We start from the raw sequence: 22793 nt of genomic DNA, 5'->3' as shown, positions 1-22793 counted from the left end.
AGGTTATTTATAAATAAGTGAATGTGTTGTGTGTAGGCTAGGGTGTCTCTTATTGTATAAAAGCTGTCATCTCGTGCAGCTTGGACATTCTTAATAGTGATTGATGGTTTTACATACAAGGTTTGTGATTATTATTATTATTATTATTATTATTATTATTATATTATTATTATTATTATTATTATTATTACAAACAGAATGGAACACAAACTCTTTTCTGACTTGTTGAAAACATATCCACTTTCCACATGTCAGCAGACTAAGCTAAAATCACTGTGGCTAAAACAAAAAATATCCTTGTGTGTCTTCATCATTACTTTAAATAAATGCTTGTTTTTAATAAATAGCCTGTAGCTATTTACCAGTAGCCCTACACACATTATTAGGAACCAGTTCCTTCTGAACTGAACCATTGAGTACAATCTTTATTTGTGTGATTTATAATAAGTTAGTATGTTGTGTGTGCAGTGTCATTACTTATGAGAGATGTCATTTTCCACAGTTTGAGCAGCCAGAACCACTCAGCTTCACTTTGTGGTCCTCTTTCCCAAATTGCATGAGATGACATCTCTTATACATTGATATACCCTACACACAACATATTAACTTATAATATAACTGAAATGGTTCAGCCCCTTAAAAATGTAAGCAACAGTCTCAGCAATAGTAATAAGGAGCTTGTCTATCAACGTCAAAAGTCAGTGACCGGGGATGAAAAAAAGTACTGTAGAGGAGTAATGGGGTACATAAGAGCAACAGGACGTAGACTACATCTGTGCATGGCTCAGAATGAACGTAACATATTTAAATGTGATGTGGTGAACATCAATCTGTATGTCAGAGATTAATTCTGATCGTGTTTTTATTGAAATTAACTAGACAGTCTCGTCAAAGAGCCTTTGCTGTCAGACAGAGAGATTAACTCCATTGTTGAAAAAGTTTTACCTTCTGATCCTCGGGAAAGGCCTTACATTTTCCCATTCATTGTTACAAGGGTATCTGTCTGGGGATTTCAACATTCACATGAACCCCCTCATGTTTGGCAAAAAGCTGAACTAAAATAAATGGACTTGAGTACCTTCCTTTACATTAGGCTTCCATAGAAAGCACAGAAACTGGGTTCCTTATGATGCAGTAAAGTGAAACTATTCCATGCTTGGGGAAGGGAACAGTATATGCCATCTGATGTTGTAACAAAAGGAATCCATCATGCTCATCATAATATACCCACAAGTTAATGTATAGCCTAATCACGCACATAGGAACATGCTTATGTAATAGGAGAGAGCTTACATTATACGTGAGATAAGCGCATGGGGAGTGCAGGACGTGCCCTATAGCCTGGAGATCGCAAGTTCGAATCCAGGCTGTCACACCCGACCGTGACCGGGAGTTCCTAGGGAGCGGCGCACAATTGGCCGAGCGCTGCCCGGGTAGGGAGGGCTTAGGTCGGCAGGGGAATCCACGGCTCACCGCACATCAGCAGCCCCTGTGGCCGATAGGGTTCCATGTGGTTCTGCAGTGGAGCCTCCAGATCTGTGTTATCCTCCAGCACTATAGGTCTAGTGGCATGGAGCCTCTAGAACAATAGCCGTCGTGTTATCCTCAGCGGTAGCGCTCTATAGGTCTAGTGGGCATCGTCGAAAACAAAAATGACCTCCTGCGTACAAGGTTTTGCGGGCATGGGGTTCCAGCCGCCGCTTCCCGAGTCGAGGGGCGCAATGGGCTAGCGAACCCCCCCCCCCCACGGTACAGATACTTCCATTGGGCTACTAAATTGGGTAGAAAACTGGGGTAAAAAATTGGTGGCGACTAAATAAAAAAAAAAAAAAAACAGAAAATTGTTGTAGAAGGCAAACATTTAATTGAAAAACAATTTAATGTGGTTTTTTACTAATGTTACTGTCACCACTTACCATGCCCATGTATAGTAAAGCATCTTTATGATCATCTCGACCCCAAAAATGCCTTGCATTTAAAATTTTCTTACCATGGGGTGCTTATACTTAGTCAGGCACATGGGCATATATATGAAACCAAAGGGTTAACTGCATTTCCTCAGACAATAGCGTGTACACAAGCATAAGCCAGTGTGCCTATTTGCACAATTGTACAGTAATGACAAATGCACATCCACCTAGTAACAGGGCAAATATTGATGGAACAAATATTTCTGGAGCGTTTATGATGGATCTTTTTGAACAAGCTTCTCTTAACTACAGTAAATATTCTATAACATCTTTCCTGTTCTCTCTTTTAAACAAGTTCCACTTTTTTTAAGCAAGAACAGTTGTTTGGTCAATATAGTAAGAGTTATCAGGGTCTTTCTCTGACTTGGCCTTGTAAATAGTGCTCGGAGGAGTTGACATGTCATTCACTTGTGACTTGTCAGACTTTAATAACTTATTTAAATACTGGCTAGTGCGTTCAGACAGATGTAAATAATGATGTTCGGTAGAATGAATTGTAGAGTTAGAAGTGTGGGTTTTGTTTTCGTGACAGTATGGTATAATCCACAGAGGATGTTCGATCAATCCTTTTTAAAACTTCCTGGAACAGTGTCTGTAGTGTCCGTTGTTCACAATGATGTTGTTGTATGTCTACTTTACACTGAGGGCTAATACAGGCCTTCAAAGGTGATGCATTAAGCTACTGCACCAACTAGCCCTAAGAAAGACTACAGCCCCTTAAGATGTACAGTCAGTACAGAAAATACAAATCTGTATAACTGAGAAAAGTGTATAACTGGGACTTGCAGTGTAAATTATCAGGCTGTCACAGATGGTTCTGGCACGTCCCTTTTGTGCTATAAGTCATTAGATCATTTTGCATGGAAGGCCTCGGTTGCAAGGGTGTGCGGTTCTTTGATGGACCCAGATTCAGTTAAAAAGTTGCCCATAATTGACCTATGGACTGTGATTTGTACAAAGTATACTGTACTCAATATAGGTACAGTATCTCTGGGTTCATACACTTTTTCAACATCAAAATTCCATACTTTTTCCAGATTTCCATTTGTTTTTCCCAGGCTTGTGTTTTAGTTTCTACTAGTTTTTTGATAGTTATCCACATAGGCGGGCAGCCGCAGAGCATTATAGCTTTTTGATCCAGAGCAGAAGTTGCTCCTGGTTTTCTAAAAGTATTTGTCAGAATCTGGAGGTGCACATCTAACAAGAGACAATGCAGGTATGCAAAAGAGAAGTAAGATACAATCTAAGAAATGTTCAATATTTGAGAACTACGTTGCATTATTTACAAAAAAGAATATACAAAGTTGTATACTGCAAGTATACTTGTATCAAAATAGGACAGTATAAACGTACCAATAGTATACTAAAACCAGAAAATTTTGACACACGTATACTTGCAGTATGTTACTTTTTTGTAAGGGATGCTATTGGATTCTGATCCAAACTTCTTTATACCCTCTGTTAAATATTGAACACTATGGGAGGTGAAAAATAACAAAAATGAAAAAACAAATGTGCACACATTATATATTAAAATGTGTGTTGTGTATTCAGCATATGAGTCAAATACTAAATACAGTACACCCTCGCTATAGCAACCCTGTTTGGGTCCGAAGCCTTTTGTTCGCTACAGTAAAAGGACAATCCAACAATATAAGCTGCGGGAGTAAGTTAAGGAAATCAACTTGGATAAAAGGCATTAGCTAAATTATTAATAATGTTAGTAGTTTTATTCTTTGAATTTCTTTATTATTACAGTATTTGTCACTACTAGTACTACTAATAATAATAATAGTAGCAACGAGATTGTTAATAAAAGTAGAATTACAAGCACCTATTTGTGGCAAGCTGCATTTGTGGCTATTCTGGCTATATCCTATTCATTGAAGAACACAGTACAAAAAAAAGGCATCAACAAAGTTTGTTTTGTTTCAATTGCAAATGTTAATTGAAATCTTGGTTCAACGGGTTCTTTATAAAAAAAATAATTTTATAATATAATAATTTATAATTAATTAATAATAATTATTATTAATTAATGTGGCTGGTTTACCATGCCAGTTGCATAGAGCTGATGAGCTACTCGGTGGTGTAGTGCAGGTTTTTTTTTTTTTTTTTTTTTTTTTTAAATCAGTATTTAATCATACAATGAAGGCCCCATAGCGAGGATGTAAATAGTATATCTACAGCCTGAGCTGAGCCTGGTGTAGAGTTCAAATCCTGTTGGGAACGTGCTGAGTTATTAGACATGAATTGGATGGTCTAAACGAACATGTATTGATTTCAATAATATGAGATACTCTTAGTCAATAATCATGGTAATACTGTATGTACTATGTTTCAAATAGACCTATTTACTTGATAGAACATATTAAGTAGCTGTTATGTACAGTCAGTGAAAAAGCGTGCAGAGGAAGGTCGGGCTGACTAGCTTTTGGCAGACCCTTATCAGAAGTAGGCAACTGTTAAATCGTTAAGTTAGATATTGGTTTGAAATAATGAGTATTGAAAAATGCTTACGATAGTGTTTCATACTAATCAACCATAAAATTGGCAAAAAGCAAAGGTCTTGAAACCTGCTGTGACTGGATTTTGTATGAACAGTGAAGGTCAGACTTCAGTCACTATAACACTATACCATTCTAATATGTTAACAGTAGCCTGTATTTACATATAAGTAACGGGACCTTCCCGTCAAAACTTAAAAGATTTATCAAGTAAAATAATATTGCCATTTCTAGGAGCAACTGTTATACTGAAGTAACTTAATTAGAATACACCTTATAATGCCATTTAAATTTAAACTGTTGAAAGAACATAGTAAAAGTTTATTATAACAGAAGCATGGTGTTGATAATATTGTAAATATATTGTTAAGACACATTTGAAATAATGTTAATTACATCAATTTAAAAATTAGTTCAATTTCTCCAACTAAACAAAGTGTCTTTTAGACATTACAATATCAGTTAAACCAAAGAATATACATGTTTAGTTTATATAAAGATTTTATTGCAGTAATAAACTGGTAATTTGCAGAGAAAGCTGTAGAGTTTGAACGTGAACTAAATAACTTTGGGGTCTGCGGTTTTTCTGTAGATGTTTGTCTCAGGCACACAGTATAATTCTGGAAGGGCATTAGACCTCAAAAGATAAAGCTTGGTCTTTGGCACCTCAAAGCAGGATTCAGTGTTTGTTTTAAAAGCGGGATTTGCCAAACTTGAATGATAACCAACAGAAGGTGCTTTAAGAAAGAGAGGAGTATGTAGCTCATTATAAGAAAATAATGAGAGCTTAGTTATAAAAATTAATATGTATGCTTTTTTTGTATTATCTGAAAAGATACCTGTCCAGGCGTCTCTTGAATTGTCCAAAAAATTAATTAATGTGAATTTGGAAAAGTGAACAAGGTGTGTGAAAACCTGCTTGTGCAGGCGAATTTTTAGAAATAGAAATAGAGATAGAGGTCAAGCTTAGTCCAAGCATGCTACAAGTTAATATAAGGCTATTATATTTAACATGTTTCATTGTAGCTTAAATTTAAATGAAAATAACTGAACTGACCACTGTTTGCTTATTCAAAGGCTTGTAATGAACCCCTACAGCCTTTTCATTACAAATTTTGTTAACCTATCTGTATATGAAAATAAACTATATTGAAAAGGTGATGAGATATGTTACTCAGAAGGAATATAGTAGGGTCAGGTTAATATAATTACACAAAAAGTTGATGTTAAATATATAAAACAACATCTCTTTTGATACACATATAAACTTGTATCGTATTGCATTATATTGTAGCAGGGGTCCTGTGAACTTTGTTTCACCTGACTTTTTGGAGAAAGGAGGGGTTAGGAAGAAGAGAGCGATGAAATCATGTTTCAATATTTTTGGAAATAAGTTATCTCCAATTGGTTTTAAAAGGAGTTGACTGGATTCTCCTAAAAATATAATTAACTCAAAGATGGGAACTGTCAAGGTAGATTGATGATCAGATTTGCTTGGGACTTCTGATGTATTTAATGGAGGCAAAATCTTATGTAAGCCCAGACTACGACCCCATTCGATATCGCTCAGCTTACTACAAGTTGTGTGATCCATGCTCTGAAGGCCTCTGAAAAAACTGATTGCTGTTTGGTCGAAGTCAAGTCTCTGCCTTTTGAAGTTCTTATTTTTCAATATATCCTACAGTACACTTATAATACAATATACTGGAAGGTAAACATATATTTGAATTTAATATCTCTTTTATATTGATGCATTGCTATAAGGTATAGAAATTATGTTTTGGTCTTAAGAGAGTGATTTTATACATATTTATATCTATATCTATATATATAGATATATATATATATATATATATATATTATATATTGTATAGACGAGATGCGAGACGAGAGAGCGTACGAGAGAGAGAGAGAGAGAGAGAGAGAGAGAGAAGTTCTAGAATTTAGAGGTGGGTGTTTTTAGCTTTCTGCATTTTATAGCCTAAAAGCTAAATATATAATAACCATATTCGTGTTACTGTATTGAAGTACTAATGCTGTTAAACCTGTAAAGGCTGGACACATGGTAGTCTGCGCAACAAACAATCCAATATTTAAAGGATTTAAACAACCGAAAAGAGCCCTTGTATGCTCTGATTCGTTAAAACTTCAAACTAAATGAGTCAGAGCCGTACAAAAAGGAATTTCTAAGTATTATAAAGTCATCTGGAACGTTGCAAGCCCGTGCGCGAACAGGTCCATGTACAGGAGGCCGAAAACATCTTTGTTCTCCTAGAACATCTCCCTCGAGTTTCAGAGAGTGCTCAGAGTTATATATATATATATATATATATATATATATATATATATATATATATATATATATATATAATAAAAAGAGTATGTGTCAATTCTGACAAGGCCAATGACCCCGGCAAACCCAGAACATAGTCAAATAAAGGTAGGTCACTGAGACCTGTTATCTGCAATCCAGTTCTTTCTTTCAGAGCATGATTTGTCTGAAGCTGCAAAAAACTACATTTTTAAACTTCAAGAGTCAATGCAAACTTTCTGTAATTGTTACTGAGGTTATTTGTACATAAATCTTTCAAGGAAAGTACGCCCAGTTTATGTTTCAGTTTATTAATACAGTAGTTTTTTAAACAACGCTGAAAGAGGTTCAGTCTAATCGGAGCCCATTGATTTATTATGCCTCGACAGCACAAATCTAACCCAAATCATGTAAATATTTCCTCAATCACTTATAATGCTACATATGTAATTATAATCATGCAGTGTTAGTACAGCTAGATTAAACTTGCACCAGCATTAGATATATGATTCAGTTCAAGCAAAGCACATCTCTGTTTCGTTACTGTCACCGCTATACTGAGGTACATCAGCCACCGCGGAGATAACAACATCTGTCCGTTCTAAAACTGTACATATAGAAGGAACCATGACTTTAGTGTCCAAATATATCCTAATAAAAAAGTAGATTTAATATACAAGTTGCATAAATGAAATAATCAAGCAGCATCACCTGGTAGCTTGTCTTTATTTGTGAAAACATTTGTTTTTTACTAAATCCAACATTTTTGTTGACTACATCGGGGGACTCTGATATCTTAATACCAACATGTAGATACTATATATATATATATATATATATATATATATATATATATATATTATATATACACACACACACACACACACACACACACACACACACACACACACCGCTCTGGAAAAAATTAAGAGACCACTGCAAAATTATCAGTTTCTCTGGTTTTACTATTTATAGGTATGTGTTTGGGTAAAATGAAAATTTTTGTTTTATTCTATAAACTACTGACAACATTCCTCCCAAATTCCAAATAAAAATATTGTCATTTAGAGCATTTATTTGCAGAAAATGACAACTGGTCAAAATAACAAAAAAGATGCAGTGTTGTCAGACCTCGAATAATGCAAAGAAAATAAGTTCAGATTCATTTTTAAACAACACAATACTAATGTTTTAACTTAGGAAGAGTTCAGAAATCAATATTTGGTGGAATAACCCTGATTTTCAAGCACAGCTTTCATGCGTCTTGGCATGCTCTCCACCAGTCTTTCACATTGATGTTGGGTGACTTTATGCCACTCCTGGTGCAAAAATTCAAGCAGCTCGGCTTTGTTTGATGGCTTGTGACCATCCATCTTCCTCTTGATCACATTCCAGAGGTTTTCAATAGGGTTCAGGTCTGGAGATTGGGCTGGCCATGACAGGGTCTTGATCTGGTGGTCCTCCATCCACAACTTGATTGACCTGGCTGTGTGGCATGGAGCATTGTCCTGCTGGAAAAACCAATCCACAGAGTTGGGGAACATTGTCAGAGCAGAAGGAAGCAAGTTTTCTTCCAGGACAACCTTGTTATATATCATATATATATATATATTATTTTCAATTGTGGAAGAATATCAAGGACACATGGTTATGTTGTTGTGTGTGAGAGGGAGCATGTATGCTAAGAGAAAGTAAAAAAGAAAAAAAGCACTTTTACCGAGTCAGCTATCCATGATTGGTGAACGGACACATGTGGAAAAGGTTGCAGTATCGAGTTTGCATACCACATCAAAAATAACATGTAACATGATGACAGTGTTTAATTTAAGGACCCACATTCTGTGAAGTGTGGGTGTGTCACAGAGACGGCCGAAATGGGCGGCGTCAGAACCAGGAAGAGGAATGAAATACACAGACAGGACAGGACTTTCTGTTATTATTATACTTATTTCCTCCGTCTCCAATCCTGTTCTTCACTCACCGAACGCCCAACCCCGAGTATGTGACAACGTGCATCTATATATACTGTTGTGCTGGGATTCAATTACCAATTAATTATTCACTTGAATTCCAGCACGTGAATTAATAAAGTGCAATTCCCCGTGCTCACATATTACTACATTTTACTTGCATGCGAAGTGCTGTGCAATCCTCGTGCCTAAATATACATATACCTTTTAAACACCCGTGTTACACAGACCCGTTTATATCCCGTGTACCAATGACTATACACCAACATTAAACACACAACACGCAACACATAACAGATAATATACACAGGGGCGGGCACTTTGTCACAGGGTGTCACAAGGACGGCCGCAGTGGGTGACGACAGACCAGAAACAGGAACTGACTCTGCACACAGCTGTTGAAATGGTGAAGGTGCTGATGCGCAGTTTAATAATACAACAGGCAGAAAATAAAAGGTTTGTAACAAACAGCTCACGGCACATGATGCCAAAATAAATAGACAAACAAAACGAATATACACGGACAAAACACAGAGTGGACGAACGCTACACAACAATTGAGATCTATATTTACACTTATCGCTCGCTCTCTTTCTCCCCCGTTCTCCACTCTTGAACACACAACCCCGCGTATGTGACAACATGCTCCTTTTATGCAGCTGTACCGAGACTCGACTGGTAAGCAATCATTCAATTGGAGTCTCTGTACAACTGCACGTGAATTAATCAAGTGCAATTCCCCGTGCTCACATATTATTACTTTTTAATTGCACGTGAAGTGCTGTGCAATCCTCGTGCCTAAATACACATATACATTTTAAACACCCGTGTTACACAGACCTGTTTATATCCCGTGTACCAATGTCTATACACCAAGATTAAAACACACCACACGCAACACATAACAGATAATATACACAGGTGAGGGCGCTTTGTCACAGTGGGTCATAGAGGACTTTGTAATTATGGTATCAACCGTAGCAGTTGTTTTAGTTGTTTACATTTTAATGCTGTATCACTTCAGTTCTTATTAATCATTCTTCTCAGTGATGAGTAATTGTTTACCAGCAAAAAGTTATATGGTTAGATAGGTATGTGGCCCTTCTGCCAAAATGAACACAGTTCCACGGTAAAGGGCACTTAGAAACAATATAGTACAGTACAAAAGTCACACACAATTACTCAAATATTTGAATTTATAAGCTTGTAAGTAACTTTAAATTGTAACTGTTACGTAGCAGCCTAAGTGCCACAGCTCTGCTGAAACAAAGCAATTTGGGTTGAAGCCCGAGTGGGTTGCACGCCCTTGGCAATGTAGTGAATTAGGTATATAATTTATTTATATATAAATTAGTCTCTAGGCGCCCTGTTTAAGAATGTGCACATGTTAATAACTGAGACATACCATAATAGTTCGTCGGGATCGGATTCCCTTAGACAATAACCAACATTCACACAACATGTCAGACATTTAATACAATAGTTTATTTAAGAATAAAAAGGAGGTGCACAACTAATCTAATATTACGGAAAGGAAAGGCTATTGGTTAGAGACAGTTGTCAATAGTGTACAGTTCATTGATTCCATAGTCAAACGACTATAACATCATTAGCATACATGGTTAATATACTAATATTGAATATGGCTTATCACACAAAGTGTCTACTTTGCATTAGTATTTGCAATACCTGTTGCTCAATATACACAAGAATTAATTCAACCTCCCATTCAGAACAGAATCCAACATTCCATTACCTAATTTAGCAAATTAGTTTTGCTGTGTTAATTTAGTTTAAACGTGTTGTACCAAACTATGTTATCAACCTCAATGGATTATATATTCAAATTAACTCAGCAATGGGGCAATGATCAAATTCTCTGCATTTACGAGGCAACTCCTTTGAGTTGCTCAACAAACAAAATAATTTCTTACACACTCTAAAACAGGAAGTTATATTCTGTTCCTAGAACAGTTTATCCATTTAACTTGATAGCATTTGCTTCAGTTACTTTCTTGAGTAGTAAAGTATTTATGAACATTCTAGCTGTCTGGATCCGCAGTTCCAATGAAGACGGTACTTTGCTGTACACATTGGATTGCGTAGGCACGCAATAAACAAATAGTTCTTTTCAAATGGAGATCAGCTTGTTGATCTCCAAGTCTTACAGCATTATAGTTGTTGTTGGCAGTTTTCCAACTGGAAGTAGTTCTGTTAATCAGAGGTAACTTCAAGTAATGCGTTGCAACTGAAAAGTTATGTAGTTCCTAGAAGTGTTCTTATTTCAGTTCTTCTGTACGGCTAGTACATGACCTTAGGCCCAGCTGCTGGCTATGCTTCCCTTTACTGTTTCAGTCTCTCGTAGGGCAAAGAGCTACGACTGTTCTTTGTTCGAGGTGTCAAAGCATACTCTAAACTGTCTGACGTGCCTTCTGTAAGATACTGCTGGCACCTCAATGATTCATTCAACGATTGGAAAAGATAAAAGACTTGTCCAGCAGTTAGTTTACTCTTTCTAAAAGCATCCTCTGTCATTTCTGTTAGTTTCACACACAAAATGATACTATGACTTACTCTGACGCTACAGCAGCATAAGATTGACCAAACAAACCCTTGAAAATACTTCAAAAGGGGTTTATGTGGTGTAATGCATTAGCCTTTCACCTCAGGCCTAGGGTTTGAGTCTGACTTAAAAGAAATAAGGATAAAAGTCACAGCTTAGTCCTCAGCTAAAACGTGTTCCAAAACCGCCATACAATTCAGAACCATTGACACTGGCCACCTTGTAAGGAGATTGAATAAGTTTAGCTGCTCCCTCAGTCCCTCAGAGAGTGGTCCCTTCAGGGCAGCCATGAAACATGTTTCCAGCATTCTTTGTCCAGCACTTTCCATGATCCCAAAAATTCAATACAATGAAAAAAAAAAAAAAACAGTTATTGTACGTATTCTGTGAAATGAAAACAATTTTCTAAAGTAAAATGAAATAGACTTCTCTTGTATTAAGAAAAAAAAAAATGTTATACAGCTGTTTTCAGGGGAACTGTTCTTACTGATATGAAACATGTTTGTACAAAGATTAAACATCACACAGATGTCTTTCGTTATGGTTAGCTTTTATAAGCAGACGTGTTCAAAATATGTTTTATAAATCCAGGACCCAAATCATCAAAACACCAAAAGGGTTACATTTTGAGCACTATTCTTCAGTTTGAATAAAAATGAATAATCACAGCAGGAAACTGCATTAAAACTCATATACCCAACTAACAGTAACAGACAGACAGCAATGATTTCCACTGTTATATCTGTGTTAAAAGCTCATGTATCCCCCTTATCACTGTGTAAAGCCTACCTCAAGTGGGGCTCCTAGGTTCAGTTATCTGCAAGTGATGTTCAACCAGTGCTTCAGTGTCTCCACCTAAAAACTGGGCTAAGTTAGAAATCTGCTGCTTTAGGACAAGTTATTTCCGACCCAGTCACCTGAATGTTATCTTTCATAATTATACACCACTCTTATCTCAATTAAATATGAGAAATTCTTATCAAAAGTGTACTGACAATAGCAGACTGACTAGATAAGCAATTTACAATGACATTAATAATCCAAAACAAAGGGAGGTGGGGAGTAGTGCACACAGTAAAGGAAAAACAATGTGTGTGTACTGGATACAATTAAACAAAAAAAGGGTGAAAAAAAACACATAGGGGGAAAAAAAGGAACTTTAATATAGGAGTCCTTCATATAAGTATGCTCTTATACTAAACAGATATACATATACTGGTGTAAAAATTAAACTATCGGTCTTCTACCGTGTAGGCCGCTATGCAAATATTAGCCGAGGCCAACGGGCCTAACAAGAGTAGAAAACACCAAAACAAAAACAAAGAAAAAACCCGGGATGTGTCACAGTTAGAGGCCTGTTCGATGCTAGCACTTGTTGAGGCACGAAGCAGCCACTTCAGCTCTCCCTCTGGAGCCCAAATTGCACAATTTCCAAAAATGTGACTACTAGCTAACTAACAATGCTTTAGAGAGGTGAGTTGTACACACAGTACTCGCAATGTCCTTGATCCCTCGTAGCCGCAGGACACACTGACTGCAGTTTTCCTGGTAACCCAGGTGGCTGTGTTTTCCTATTGCTTCTTTCTGTGGAGATGCTCTCTGACCTCCCTGGGACTGATTGCCATAGATTGTGATGTCACTGGGTTCTGCAGCTTGTCTCCCTCTCTTTACATAGCCCTCATTGCTGCTTCCCCAGAGCTACACTACACTGCAGTAATGCAAAAGAAAACAATTCTCTTACAGTATGATTTGTCGAGTGTATACTATCAGCAAACAATCGGGGGACAAACCATGCCTAATCATCTTCTATAATTCCTTAATATTACAGTGAAGTACATGCGGGAGGCAACCCCCTATGTGAAGAAAGGATCTCCAGTCTCTGAAATTGGATGGGAGACACCCCCACCGGAGTCCCCTCGCCTAGGCAGTGCCTCCTCCAAGCCTCCCTCTCCTCCAGCCTTCTCTCTCCATGGAGACAAGAGATACATATCACTGAAAATGTGCTATGTCACGCAGAGTTTGACCAGATTGGACCCAGAGAACAGGTAAAGTAGTTTTTAAGTTCCTTCTGACCTAACCGGACTTTAAAAAGCTGCTTTCTACATTGGGTAGCAGAAGCAGGGAAATGCATGGCAGCTGTACAAAGTCCTCAAAGTCAACTGTGCAGAAACTCTTCTGCATAACACGAAACTAAATTAGGTTAAACTTAACAGTATGTTGCTTCAAATGTTATTTTTTTTTTTTTTTTTTTTACCTTACCCTTTTGTCCCTTACTATTTCATACTATTTGCTGTCATTATGAGTGCTTCTGGGTTTTGTTACTCCGGTATTGTGTTATTACAATAATACATGTGTATTAACCTGGTTTTGAACTTGTTTGGATAATCCTGTGCTGTGATGGAACAGAAAGCTCAAAGCCAGGTATAGGGAGATTAAAGATGGTAATAACTATGCATTGGAGCTGGAGAACTCAAAACCACTCAAAATGATTACAAACACCATCAAATAGTAAAGGGAATACGAAAAACAAATTAAAATCACTCTGTAGCTACTTACTGTTCAGATCTCTGGGGGTTGGTCGGGTTAAAGTTGGTAGGTTAAGCAAGTTGAAAATCAATAAAATAATGACAACCTGCAGTTTTTAGATATAATGATTCAATGATTTTAGGTGATTGCTGTGTTTGTCCTTTTATTTTCTATTTTACAAGTGTTATGCGCTACTTTTAAGTTGTAAATTAACTGAACTAAGACTTACAAGTTCTTATCAAACAATCTGTATAATATACAGTCTGTAATCTAGGAAGGTGAGTAACCCGAGGGAAACACATAAAAGCTGATCTCACATGATGTTGTTCTAAAAAATATTTTTGAATATCAATAATCTCTTGTAAAGGGATAACATTTACAGTAATATTGAACATTTAAACAAAGCAGTTTTTTTTAAGTATTCACTATTATTAGCATTTCATAAATGGGGATTTTAACGTGCTTTCTAACATGATTTTCAGCTTTAACATCACAAATTAATTGAAATGGTACTATTTCATTGACCAGCCGTTGTATCGGTATGATCACTGCGCTAAAGGTTTCCACTAATTCAAACGTGTTGACAGGACGCGTTGCTCCACTTTCTGTTCTCTTTTTAAACAATCCTGTGATTGTGACCGGCTTGCTCGGTAATTGTTTAGCCTGAACTGCAAGTTTGGTTTTCTTGTTTTTGTGTACTTTGCTGTCAAGATGCTTGTCAATAGTACCTTTTCTTAGATGATTCAAAGACTCATTACAAGTTGAGGAAAACAGAATCCCACCATCTGCATGCAATGTCCCCTTTTCATAGCTCTGTTAAAATGAATTTAGCTTTTTTTAAATTTTTTTAAATGCCTCCTTAGCGGTATTTTGTGATTTCAGTTTTTACTCTTAAAAAGAAAAAAAACAAAAAACAAACTGTAATTAGGTTGATTTAAATTAACTTATACACACTGCAGGCGCAGCGAGCAACACAAACGTGTCTAGTGCTGGCTTCTATTTTTTTCATTCGGTTTGAGTTCGTGTGATTTGGAGTAAGAGGTTTTTTTTTTTTATTGAACTGTGTTTAAAAAACAGTATTGTTAACTTTAAAAATGTTTGTATAAGTAAAAAAAAATACTTTATTTCCACTCCAACAAAATCAGTTATTGTATTTTTTTCTCTGTATTAGTCATCAGTCATTACGGTAAAACAAACTAAAAAAAGAAATAAAATACCTACAACAACAGGGAACTGCTTGCAATTTTAGATCTAGTTTTTAATTGCTAAGCCTTTTATTTGTGGATTTTCCAGTTGTAAAAGTCCTATTTGACATTCTGAAAGGCTGTCACTGTATTAATGAGGTAACTTTGCTTACAGTGGGGGAAAAAAACACAGTACCTTGAGTTTCATCTCAAGTTGCCATAGCAACAACCATCAACATGTTTTTTGACCTGTTCTTATCAGCAATTTCAATTTACCTTCAGATTTTATCTTGAGTTCTTCAGAAAAATCTAGCATGGCAAGTGGAGTCTTAATCAGCCGATCAACTGCTCTATCCTGTATTTGACATTTGACCCCTTCATAAGACAATCACCAAAATAAAACAATAACAACATATAGTGTTTCTTACCACTGGTGCGATGCAAAACGAAATGAAGCAATTTCAATCCTCACGCCTACATTAACTACACACGATACTTACAGCAGCGCTTTAGAAGGGGGCGGGAGGTTGCTCCTCCAATTAAAACCTGTGCTCAGATCGTATGATCTACTAGTGTGCTGTGTTTCAGACAGACAGGGGTTTGTCATCGGATGCAAAGCCTCCTCCAGTAAAAAAACCCCAAAAAACTCTGGTCTCCTTCAAGTAAAACCTGTGCTCAGATCATGAGATCTGCTACTGCTAACACTGTGTTTAATGGGAAAACGGAGGCTTGCCTCCCTTTGTAAAAAACCCAGCAAAAAAACAACACCATCTGCCACTACCTGCTAATACTGTAAGCACGTGTCTCTCAGCAGCCAGAACTGCTGTTAATTTAGGAATGTTGAATCTAGAGTTTAGGTTACATTATTTATTTTCTTAAATTGTAGCCAATAATTGTATTTTATTTTATTGAACATTCTTATATTATTTTTTTTCCTTTTGAAAAGTTGAGGAGGCTCTGCCTCCCTTGCCTCCTCTAAGGCGCCTCCAATGGTTAATTCCTATCCCTGCCAAAAGCAGGTGAGAATGTGGCTGGAGCCTTATTGAATAATTGATGATTAATTAGGCTCCAGTCACATGGAATGTAAGGGAAGAGAAATCCTTTGTTTGGAAGGAGGTACGTGAGTGAAAGTGAAAGAGAAAAGATTTGAGAAAAATAACAATGGATACATGTGCGGGAAGCATGGTACTTGTTTATTTGGTGTCAGTATTCGTCATTTGTTTTTTATTTTGCTTTGTGAGCAATGTTTTTTTGTGCAACCTTTTAATTTAATTTTTGTTTAAAAAATACGTGCACCAGCGCTTTCAAACACACAAGTACCCATCTTCCTCTCTGTCAGCTTCCTCATCTGGGGATGTCATCACATAGCCATCTTGTCACAATCCCCGATACACCAAAAATGAAATTGGTGTATAGTCAATTAACACAGGAAAACACCGGAAAACACTGGAAATGGTTACTCAGTTCTTGTTGACTTCACCGCTTTCCCATTAAAGAAAAAAAAACTACAAAAAACAAAAACAAACAATCTTTCCGTGGTTGGGCACTGTCCGTCCTTCCTGACTCGTATCTGTCATTGATTCATTCTAAATACTTTAGTGGCAGAACATTCTACCTTTCTATTGGAGTCTCAGCTTGCAAGATTTTAAATGAGATTATAATTACAGTAGAAGACGTATTTAAAGCTATATTACAGTTAAATAGTGAGAATTTAAAACAGAATTGCAAATTGTTGCAAATTATAACAAAAAATTCCTAGACACACAAAAACCCCAGAAGAATGTGCCCATGACTATAAGGAATTTGTGACAGAAAAGGTACAACTAAGTGTGCAAGTACTGTGAAGTTACTACTATTGTGACAGAAAAAATAACACCCAAGCATTTTGAAAAGTTACCAAAAACAATAATTTCATACAGTGTATAAAAAGCGCAAGCCCTGAAAAAACAATTTACATAAAACTTGGAAATTGCTAAAAAATAATCACAGAAAAATCTAATTAATCAAAACCGAAAAACAGAAACCCTATTTATAAACAACCATCAGTTGAGTTTAGCAGCAAAGGTTTGAGATCACAGCCGTTTGGTGTGTAGGGTGAGTTTTATAGCTTTAAAGTCAGGGGAGCGCAGGTTCGGGTCCTGGCTGTGCAAAGCTGGGGATTCAAGGGAGCATTGCATCATCTGGTTAGGATAATATACAATAAGCAGGGACTGAGTCACCTCGCCTCACTACAGTCACTGGCGGCTCCTCAGGGGTTTGTGGTGTTCACAACCCCCCAGTGCAGAACCATTGATATGGGGGGGTTGGGAGATTTAAAAAAAAAAGTTTAATTATTAAAAATAATAATATATCAATTGATGTGCACTCATATTTACCTATTTTTTTTTTGACATAAAATATACACAGGAACTGTAGGAGGTTGTGTGGTCCATTGGTTAAAGAAACAAGCTTGTAACTAGCATGTCCCTGGTTTAAATCCCAGCTCAGCAACTGACTCATTGTGTGACCCTGAGCAAGTCACTTAACCTCCTTGTGCCTCATCTTTCGGGTGAGACGTTGTTGTAAGTGACTGTGCAGCTGATACATAGTTCACACACCCGAGTCTCGTATCTTGTAAAGCGCTTTGTGATGGTGGACCACTATGAAAGGCGCTATATAAAAAAAAAGATTATATTATTATTATTACTATAAATTGGTTATTTTGAATAATTAATATAATTAATTATATATATATATATATATATATATATATATATATATATATATATATATATATATATATATTATTATTATTATTATTAAATATATTTAAATTTGTAAAATATATATTTTAAAAAAGAATCATATTGTTTCCTTAGGAAAATATATAGGTCTAATCTAGTCTAGGAAACCAGCAATGAAATGTCTATGCTTGCCCCTTCTGCTCTGAGATGAATGCAATTTGGCTTGGGGACAACCTTTTGTCTCTACGTTGTCATCTGACTCTTTGTTTTGTTTATTTATGCAAACCAGCCTGTATCAATCCTAGTAAAAGAGAATGACAAAGAGATCCTGCTTGTCACATAATACCAGATTGTCAGGTTCCTTCTGCCATTTCTCTGTTTTCTTTACTTTATCTTATAAATTCTCATACCGTCACAGGCCAATTTGTGTGCATGTCATTTTGAAGTTCAAAATGGAACTCTGCTGTATTAGAGACAGTGGTGTCATCAAGGGGTGGTATTTATTCCATGTACTCTTGTACGTGTCATTGTCTAAGCACCTAAGCTTATGAAAGGATTTCCAGTGTTTACTTATAATTTGAAGGATTAGAGCAAGGATCTTTTTACCTGTGCCTCTTATTTGGTAAGAGACTTCAGCAGTGAAGATCCTGTCTGTGATGTAACTTTCTACTATAACTAAAGGTTGTACCAAGCAGTTCTTTATTAACAACTGAGATCTACTGGAAGTAGCCCTGGCAAGTTTCATTGACCAAATAGGAACAAATAAGTGTACAGTACGAGGGGTTTAATGAGCTCTTCATTGAGTGTATTTTTTATGTGACACCATTTATTCAGCGGTTCAAATTATTGCCATTTGTTTGCTTTTATAGTTTCGTTGTTTTATAAGAAAGGATATAAAGCTACTACAGATTTAAGATATGCAGCCCTTTGCCATAAATAAATTACAAAAATACATTTAAAAAATAAATAAATAAAAAAATCCTTTGCAAACCATAGAAGTTTTTTTTTTTTTGGTCATTTACACTTTTGTTATCTTAGATAGCTGATTGCTTTAAGCCTAGACTTTTCTGTCCCTTAGAAATATGATTCAATTTATTGCACACTAGCCTGAAGTAGCATCTATCATGGGTACTTACCAAGGACAAAAAAGTGGTGTTTGTACCCCAAAATGTATTAAATTAGAATAGCTGGGAATTCGTGCCAGTGGTCTGCTGTATTATTGCTGTAGGCAGACAGCACCAGGCAGACAGCATCAGGCAATAATTTCATTTAAAATTTTTATTGGAAAAAGGCCATATGAGCTATAATTAGTTTGTTTACAACAGTGTCCAACAGCAGCAAATTGCAATCGCATGAAACACACAGAATACACATTTCTAACTATAAGACAACATCATACACATACACAGGACTTCAGATAATGAAACAACACATTTTTAATTGAGGCTCTTTCAATCTGAAACTGCAGCAGAAGCAAAATATTTCCTTCCAGTAGCACTTTTTACCATTGGTATTTTAAAATATCTGGTACCACAAACATTTCGTAAGCTGTAATCACAGGTAAACTCCTGGGATAGAGTACTGAAATAAGCAAGCAATTTGTTCAACACCCCTTTAAAAATAATCTGATTCCAGTGAAAGTTCCTTCTATTATCAAGCAACAGCAAGTTTAACCTGGAGTACAAGGTACAGTGATGTTCTAAAATAGTACACTGAAGAACAAATCTACAAATCGTGTTAAACATTGTATCAATCTTCAGCGACTCCTTACTAGCAGTTATATAAATCATGTCATTGTAGTCCAGAATAGGAAACAGAAGTTGCTCAGCTAATTTAACCCTTGATGTAAAATTTAAGCAATGACACTGGCCTTACAACAATCTGAGTTTTCTCCCAATTTTACTGCTTATTTATTTTATGTATTTTTCAAATTTAATAGTAAAGACTAAAATATAAAAATAAAGAAATAATACAAAATTTAATAAAAACAATACAGTAGACCATACTGTGTATGAGCACTAATCTTGGAGATGAAAATTACTTGATACATGATACGAAGAGAGGAAGTCACCAGAAGTAACCTATGACTCCCCTGAATGCTTCAGGTAGTTCATGTCACTTAAGAAATGTAATGCATGTGCCTGGAATGTCAAATCGGATTCCTGCCCTACATCCTCCTCCCCTTTACTGAAGTTAAAGGAGAATTCCTGTAAAGTTCTAGGAACCTCCGAACAGCTCCCCCAGAAGTGCAGGTAAACATCTGATTGGTCTCTCCCATGTGCAGCCCAGTTTTCATTGTGAGGCAAGCATTTCAGCCATTTGAGGAAACCGTTTCCTCCGACAGCTCAATGGCAGGCTTGTTTTCTCTTGCTCTGTAGCCTTGCAGAAACACTGCAGCTTTTTTCAGGGTTTAATTGAGTGTTGTTGTCAAATGCTGTGGAACAGAATCACGATGTCCATTGCTTGAGAACTGACAGAGGGGAATTATGTGAACAAATCTTGTGGGTTTACTGTAAGAAAAACGGTCATCATTATGTGGGAATCAAATTAAATGACAAGATAAAGTTGAAACACTGCAAAATTGAAAGAGTAATTGACCCTAATTTGATTTGATATCTTATTCTAGGTCTTTGATGTTTAGGTTACAAGCAGCGGGTAGATTGGTGTAACATACCAGACCCCTTACAAAAATATACTGTAATTCTTTGCAGTACATATAAAATTGGTAAAGCATGATACCATTGATGACCATGAAGGTCAGTCATGGTCTAACAATGAGATAAATGAGTTAAACAGTGTTTGGCTTTGCCATTTGCCAGGCATGGTAACAAGGTTTAACAAAACATTCTACAAATATCTGGGGATAATGCAAAGCTGTACTTTTGCATAAATATTGTGGGATTTACAATAATTCACAGTACAAAGTTACTGTGTAAAAATCAGTGTTGGTAATTGTGACAGTGAGGGCTGCAGTGGTGACATCAGACCAGGAAATTAAACCAAAACACAGGATGGTACGGGGCAAAACAGCTCTGCTCTGCTCGTATTTTGATAAACAAAAACAAACTGTTTAAACACAACACAAAATAAAGGGCTCACTGGCCAAAGTATAAATAAACACTAACAATTATATATTTTTTTATCGAGTACCTTGTTCGCTGGCTGGTAGCATTCGTTCTTTCTCACTTTAACTCTCCTCAACTCTCTTCTCCAGTGCCAGGAGCTTGTCTTTTATATTCAGTGGCTGGAGCGTTAATTACCAATTAAACAATTAGCTTATTAACGCTCCAGCCACATTCCCGCAAACTTTATATAGGGATGGGGAATTAACCCCATCAACCAAGGTCTCGAATAATATATAATAATGGGCAGCTTTCGTTCGGCTGCACAAAAACACAATAACAATAATAATAATAATAATAATAATAATAATAATAATAATAATACATAAATAAATATATAGTAATCACAGTATAATAATATTTACATAGATAAATATATAGTAATCACGTCACAGTAATCCATCACACTTTGTGAAAGCCATGCTAATTGGAATACATATCTTTGGAAGCAAACAAGAAATGTTTACCAAAATAGCTGAAACTTGAATTTATAAAAGTAGAGAATTGTAACTGTTTGACTACATGGAGTTCTGAGTTGTCAGTTTTAGGTGTTGACCAAAAATGTGAACTCCATATGCCTGTAAACCTGCCAGTAGACCTGTAAATAAATATTTAATTTTATTTCAATATGATGGGACATTCAGTTGTATTTGTCTAATTTGCTGTGCTCAGAATCATTTAGTTACCAACCAGCTGATTTCCATTACATGAGAGTAGATGTTGAACTTCATGCTGATTTGAACTCGGCTCTCGCCAAGATAAGCACCAACTAAGACAAAGCTTTGCAGTAAACTAATGTGATCCATCTGTATCGCCATCCTTTTGCGTTGTTTTCAATCTGATGATGTAGATATCCTTCTGTCTGGTGTTGATTGCTGAAGTGTAGTGGCTCCAGGGATCAGCTCATTTTGCCTCCCCAGCAAATCAGCATGACAACCGTCTGGATTGAGCTAAGTAAGGTACATCTCTGGGGTCTTCAAGTGGGCACCTTCCATCCTCAGTGTTTCGTTGACTAGCCCATGAAACCTCAAGAGGGCTCAACAGTGATTCTGGCATCTCAGCATCACACCCCTCCATTCCCCACTCAGCTCAGCCCAGCTTACTTACCTGTACATCAGCGTTGCTTTCTTTCTATTGTGCTTGAGATCCCCATCCAGAATCTTTCCGTCTCAACTACAGCCAGTTGCTGCTCCTTTCTGCTGCTTCAGATCTTCTTCACTGTGCGACGCAACTCTTGGCCACTGAACCCGACGTCTCTGAGAAACCGGATTATAGAGTGTGCCACAAATCCTCGACAACCCACCTCCACTGGGTAAACTCAGACTCTCCATCCTCGCTGTTCCGCTTCAGCAGCTAGTTGAGCATACCGAAATTTCTTCCCCTCATACACCTCGTCCACAGCATCTTCCCATGGCACTGTTAACTCTACCAGATGAACAAGGCTTGCTGATACAGACCACAAGACAATGTCTGGTCGAAGGTTAGTGGTGGCAATCCCAGTATCTGCCAGCATCTTCCAGTCTCTAGCAGCTTCCAGTTGTCCTGAGTGAGGCTTGATTTTAACACCTTTTCTTCGTGGTTGCTCTCCTGGACAGAGGAATATTCTCTTTTGTGTGTAATGCTTTGATGGAACTGGTGGCAACTTATTGGTCAGGTTACGCTTGTCTTCCAATGCTAAGGCCAAACATCGCAGCACCTGGTCATGACGCCAAGTAAACCGTCCTTGGCTAAAACCCACCTTACATCCTGTCAAAATGTGCCTTAATGTTGCAGGTAATGAACACAAAGGACATGAGGGATCCTCACCCACCGAGAGATTTAGGTTCTGTGGTGATGAGAGAGCATCATATGCTGATCTGATGAGGAAAATGATCCTGCTCTGTTCCATTGTCCACAGGTCTTGCCAGCCGATCTTGC

The 22793-nt window shown here is 36.8% G+C and overlaps 1 protein-coding gene across 1 annotated transcript in view; it reads left to right on the top strand.

Annotated features, from left to right (window-relative positions):
* Positions 1 to 22793, top strand: part of LOC121313293 (beta-1-syntrophin-like) — a 78527-nt gene that overhangs the window by 39386 nt on the left and 16348 nt on the right. The window contains exon 2 of the mRNA XM_041245676.1: positions 13150 to 13366. Within this exon, the coding sequence (XP_041101610.1) occupies positions 13150 to 13366 (217 nt within the window). The remainder of the gene's footprint in view (positions 1 to 13149; positions 13367 to 22793) is intronic.

Source organism: Polyodon spathula, chromosome 3 (genome assembly GCF_017654505.1).
Source record: "Polyodon spathula isolate WHYD16114869_AA chromosome 3, ASM1765450v1, whole genome shotgun sequence".
NCBI lineage: Eukaryota > Metazoa > Chordata > Actinopteri > Acipenseriformes > Polyodontidae > Polyodon > Polyodon spathula.
This window is presented reverse-complemented; position numbering and strand designations above follow the sequence as displayed.